General features: G+C 27.2%; 1 protein-coding gene across 8 annotated transcripts in view; it reads right to left on the bottom strand.

The window, feature by feature from the left end:
* Positions 1-2799, bottom strand: part of LOC102678755 (zinc finger protein 2 homolog) — a 23779-nt gene extending 20980 nt beyond the window's left edge. For 4 of the 8 annotated variants that reach the window (XM_031508841.1, XM_031508839.1, XM_031508837.1 and 1 more), the window contains exons 1-4: positions 2178-2796; positions 1121-1294; positions 427-766; positions 135-315 (exon numbers count right to left, since the gene is read on the bottom strand). In XM_031508841.1, coding sequence (XP_031364701.1) covers positions 135-315; positions 427-766; positions 1121-1294; positions 2178-2309 — 827 coding nt within the window. In that variant the 5' untranslated portion in view covers positions 2310-2796. Of the gene's footprint in view, positions 1-134; positions 316-426; positions 767-1120; positions 1295-2177 lie in introns of all 8 variants that reach the window. The other 4 variants (XM_031508836.1, XM_031508840.1, XM_031508835.1 and 1 more) reach the window with 3 other exon arrangements.
* Positions 2800-6364: the final 3565 nt, after the last annotated feature.

Genomic DNA, 6364 nt, shown 5'->3' with positions numbered 1-6364 from the left:
AAAGAAAAGAAAAAAAAGAAAAGAAAAAAAGAAAAGAAAAAAGTCATAAAAATGTTTGTGTAAGTGTGTGTGATCTCCACAACAAAATGGCACCTTTGGCCCTTAGGATATAAAAGTATGGATAAAAGACTCACCCAGATTTGGGATCCCCATCAGCTGGCTGTGGAATTGGCATCTCAGGCATATCTGAGATCTTCTGTTGCTGCAGTCCTGAAGGACCTGCTTCATCACATGCCAAGGAAACATTTACAAAAGTAGTAGGCTCTATGGTTCTATTGCTGGGATCTTCTTCACTTTCTTCTTTTACAGGTAGGCCTAATAAAAAGAAAAAAATTTAAATATTTTTATTTTTATTCATTTAACAAGAAAATTCTAAAAAAAAAAAAAAAACTAATAATAAAAATATATAAATGCTACGATATTTACCTTCATCTCCATCGCATTCTTCGTCAGAATTTTCTTCATCTTCACTACTTTCCTCTTCATCTTCTTGTTGCGTAGAGTTTGTTTGATTCTGTGGTATTTGGTTATGTGTAGTTTGTGAACTTGGACCAGGTACTGCCTGAATAGTTTGTACAGAATTGCTGCTGGTGTCCATAGGAACTGAGGTGATTTGTTGTTGATTAGCACTGGATATTATCATGGGAATACCCAAACCCATGTTATCCATCATACCCATCCCCATATTGTTTTGATGCTCCTCTACTTGCTGCATCACATTGCCATCTAACCTGTTCTCTGTACTCTGTTCTTGTTTCATTACACTCTGTAATTGAGTAAGGAACAAAATTTATCATTTACAAATATTTTATAATTAAATAAAAATATTTTTTTATTTTTTATAACTCAACTTAATATAACCTTCAAATGTATCAATACATCAAGATATATCAAAATTATTAGAATATATTTTAAGTATAAAAATAAATTAGAAATAGCAAAGAAAATTCAATACATTAAACAATTAAAAAACTTACAAAAGTATGAAATTTAAAATATTTTTATCATTAACACTAGCAGTAACTAAGGTAAACATGGAACTGAATGTCAAAAAATAAAAGAATGTCTATTTTTAGATTTTGTTACACATAGAAATAAATGTATGTATATGAAAAATTACCGGATTGAGAACATTGGTAACATAACCCTGTTTGTCTTCTAAACTGACTTCTCCTAGCCATTGCAAAAGTTGTTTTTCTGCGTTTGCTGTTGTATTCCAAAATTGATAAAATAATTCTACTTTATACACACAATCATCGCATATCTTCTTAGGTAACTTATCTTCTCTTGTAAGCTGTAATCATATGTAAAAAAAAAAAAAAATAATTTACAACAAATATTTTATTTATATAATAAAAATATTTTAATAAAGCAAAATATAATAGTCTTTGAATAATATAAATTAACAATCAATGTAACAATAAAACAAAAATTTTAAATTTTAGGTAATACTTTTAAAATATATCAAAATAAAATATATATTATATTCATTTATTCAAACAATATATTGAACATTTATTTATTAATGACTAAAATTAATGATTTAAATTTTATAAATAAAAAATTGTATTTTCAAATTTCAAATATAAAAGTGAAATTAATTCAATTTTTTATAAAAACGATTTCGAAATATTATAATATAACATTAAAAATAAATTAATAAAACCATTTTAAATAATACAAATAAATAATTAATTATAGGCATTTTATAATAGAAACAATGGTGTCGAAAACAAGATGTCGAAAAGAAAGAGGATTATTCAGTTATATAGTTGCTGTAAATAGAAAAACACATTGCGAATCGTCGTTTGAAATGAAAATATTAAAGGGCTACTACTCAGGTGATGAAAAATTTGGGTAGATTCGCAATACATTAAGGTAGGGAAAAAAGCGCGGCAAAATTTTATTGAATAATTTGTAGCGTCATGAACAAATTAAATAAATTGAAGAAAAAAGGAAACATAAATAGTGTAACATCAATATACAGCTATTTGGATATCATTATTTTGGAATTGCTTGTAATTTCTTGTCTATAGGGCGATCTCTAAAACAATCGGGAGCAAATACATCTACTGGGAGGTCGAAAAGTCGTGGACGATTGTAGAAACGCGATGTAGCTATGAAAATGCACAAGATGGCGGATCGCCATTGTCGAAGCGATGGCGTAGTTGGCTTACCTTGACCGGTAGACAGGCAGCGATCTTGAGAAATATTTGTCGTACGTCTCCTTCACCCTCGAAAATTGGCACCGAAACACGGTCCTTCACGAGACATAATCGACACAAGTCCAGATAATCGAGGGAGGACATTTTACCATGTAAAACGCCAGCTCGAGACGCAAAACCGCGCCCGTAGACGCGAACGCTGTTTCAATCCAAGCCGGAGAAGACCCCGCGTTCTTCCGTACGCGTCGTTTGCTCACTATACTACCTCGACCAACTTCGTTAATATTCGGTTACCTTCGTTTCTTTACGGATAACTTCGGAAATACTCGGCAGAACGATTGCGTATCGATCACGTCGCGCTTGAAGCCAACAGCTTTTACACACGACAGTTTTGAACATTGCGAAGACTTTTTTCTTTCAAATTCATCATTAATTAATATGGGTGGACTACTCCATCAGACATCGTCATCGCTAAATCATTACCAGACAAGAAAAACTAACACTTTTACGGTATTGATTATGTTTTTTAATTGTTTATTTCTTTAATACGATTTACGTCGTACTTTGATAAAATCGCAAAATGGCTAAAATCTTCACCAATCTTATGTTTCATTTTTAATTAATAAAATTATATGTAATAATCCAAATCGTATAAACTTCGTATAGACTTGCCTTAGATATGTAATGATTGATCGTCCAGGTGTTTAAGAGGTCGGCCAAGTTAATGCAAACCTATCAAATTTTCATGCACAATTACTCCCACTTCTACGTGTGGATACAATCACGCATGATCAAACAGACAGGGCATGCTTGTCGATGAATAATAAGAATAAATCAGAGCTTTGAAAGAAATATATTTATCGAAAATCAGTAATATTGAGTTTATAATGTTTATAATATCGAGTTTACGATTATATAAAAATTTCATATTAGATTATTTCATTATTATTTTGAAAGATTATATTTTTTTATATATATCGAATATTCGTTAATGATCACGTGACTTATTTGGAAAAAATAGAATGCATATTTCTAATCATTTTATTTACGTAAAATTGATTTTAAATTATATATAATAAATAAATTTAGAAAATTTAAAGAAATAATAAAAAGTTTCTTAATTTTATTAATTTAAAATGAAATATTTTATTATTTATTTATATCTATTAATCTAGTTAAAATTTTATATATGAAAAATAATATATATTATTGCATTATTTATTGTTGATAGTAATCTATAATAATTAGAATTTGAATTTTGAAATTTTACAATATATTTAATTTTAATAATTTTCAAAGATATGAAAATACAATTTTTGACTTGTTAATTTTTAGTTTCTGAAAATTATAAAGAAATTAAATTATCTACGTTTTAATATTGAATGTGCAAACGACAAAAATTTTTAATATCACTCTGAATGACAGCCATAGCCACGTAAAACTAACAAGGACGGTACAGTGCTGCCACGTTTCTATGTCGTTGAAACTAAGTAACTTATACATAACTTCACACTATTAAAGATATCAACGACTTATCTTGTCTTTTCTATTGTTAATAGTTGATTAAACTTTATTATATATGATAATCTGATTCAAATTGCAATTTCTATTTTTTGAACTCTATCATTTTCAATACTTTTTAAATTACAAAAAAGATTTTTGTAATTTAATTATTCTTATTTATAAAAACTTTAAATTATTAAAACTCAAATTCTATTATATGTACGTATAATTATATTTCTATACAATTTTTTCATGCTTTCGTATTATAAATGATCTATTATTTTTTTAAATTAAAAATATATTAAATATAAAAACCAATATAAAAAATATCTAATAATAGTACAATTCCATTCAGTAAATTTTTTTTCAAAATTATTATTGTATTTTATATTTTATCATGGTTTATTCGATTCGTATTTTAATATGATACAATAAATTGTTATCTATTCGGTAAGATTTCATCCCAGGTATATTAAGAAAAAAATAACGACATATATTTTAGATAAAAAAAACTGCTTTATTGTGGCAGAGCACATGTATTATCATATACCAGCATATAATTAGGAAGTCCATAGTAATTTACAAATTACGATCCACTTAAACGTCGGTACACGTGGCGGTGTATGCAGGCAGATTTGGGAACCGATTTCGATCACACGCATGCTGTTATCGTGTTTATTTTCTTCTTATCTCTTCGATCGTTCAGCTTTTATCATTTCGTTTAACATTGATTTTTCTTTCAATATTTTTTATTATTTTTTTTTTTTTGGATGGGGGAAGGGAAGAAGGGGGACTTTCTAAAGATTCTTGCAACGACGGTGCATTATTTATAATACATGAAAACGAGGGATATGTGGTCTTCTTCCATTCGATTTTCGAGAAAATTGTACCCGTACAAGCCATTAGGATTTATATTTCCATAATCTCTTTTTTTTTTTTCTTTCAATGAGGACCTTCTTTCGCATTTTACAAATAATCGTAATCATCGCAAGTGATATTTCCAGGCATTTTTTTTTTTTTTTTTAATTTCTATAAACAGATTCTCATTTTCGTTTCATTAATTTTAAGTAAGAATAAAAACCAAAGTGAAAGCCTTGCATATTTGCATAATAAGATATTTCATTCGAACACGATTCGATCTGAAAAAGCTTTCGTCAATCTTTCTATGTACATTTTAAAGAATCTTGAATTTGAAATTATTAAAAATTTTTTTTTATTTATTTTCATGATAGATGACATTTGGTTTTCTTTATCTAATTGTATCTTAACCCTTCTAATAAAATTTTTCTCATTTGTTATTATTTATGTACATTATAAATTTGTAGAGAAAGGAACTAACTTTCAAATTTAATGATAAAGAGCATAGATAAAAATAAATATTCTCAACGATATCAAACTATTTTACGAATAGATAGACGCATCTATATTATTATGAAATCTGTTACTATAGTTTTTTTTAATAAAACTTTGATCAGAGAAATGAATTAAGTCGTAGTTAAAAAGTTAAAAAGAAGACTAATTATATAATTATAAAAAAGAATTTCGAAAATGCAATACACCAGACTTTGTTGTTCTCTTTTTTCTCGCGTTTAGCTTTTAAAATTCTATTCTCTCTCTCTCTCTCTCTCTCTCTCTCGATTTTTGCAACTTGCAATCTGCATCGTGAATAAAATCGCGATGAAACTGCACTATTTCGATGCTCATATATAATTAATTAATTATATCGTTAATTTGTTAAATTCGTAACTATTTTTACTTATATTTTATGCTATAACAATAATAGCAAAATTGCGTGAATGTGTGTCTAAATTTTCTCGTTTAATCTCATATCTCTCCGAGTTGTCGTAATGTAAATTTACAGCTATTACAAATATTATTGTTTATATTCGTGTAAGGTAACATTAATGGTAATCATCGTGTTCTTTATCTACTAATACAAAGTTAAAAATGCGGGAAGTTGAAATTTCGCGGTCACGCCGCAGAATATATTCGTATATATTATACGCATATGCATTTTAAAATTTGCCTCTTGTACGAAATTAAGATTAACAGGACGTGTTATTGTACTTAAATAATAATTCGAAAAGAATAAAATATTTGTAAATTATTAATTATTGAAAATTATAAAAATTAATTTTTTTTATATTATATTATTTCTTTTATATTATTATTGATTTTATATATTTTATATTATTTTCTTTATATCTCTATCCTGAATTTGAATGAAACGGTAATCGAAAAAAAAAATTATCATAATTTTTTATAATTAATTACAACGCTAAATATAACACGTCTTCTTAATTTCAATTTCTATCTTTAAATTTGAAATGCCAATTAATAGGTTATTAAATTTTTAAGCCAATCATGTATTCAATTACGTTAATTCAACTGATCGAATTGTTGAATGTGGGAAACAAGCGGAATAAAAATTCTTGCGCTTTTTATTACAATGGTGTCTGTTGACCGATAATCTTTTAAATTGTTTAAATTCTATAATTTATCACTTTATCTTTTTTTATTGAATATTCAATATCGAATGGTTCGAATTCCTTAAAATTGATTATCATTACGCTATATTAAACACGTAGAAATGATAAATTATCCTCGTGAACCATTGAGCCATTACATATCGAGATATTTAACCAGACACCATGCAAAAATTTCTCGTCCGCTTTTCTCTTCATCGGGGATCAGAA

This window comes from Apis dorsata, unplaced genomic scaffold (assembly GCF_000469605.1).
Source record: "Apis dorsata unplaced genomic scaffold, Apis dorsata 1.3 scaffold_104, whole genome shotgun sequence".
Lineage (NCBI taxonomy): Eukaryota > Metazoa > Arthropoda > Insecta > Hymenoptera > Apidae > Apis > Apis dorsata.
This window is presented reverse-complemented; position numbering and strand designations above follow the sequence as displayed.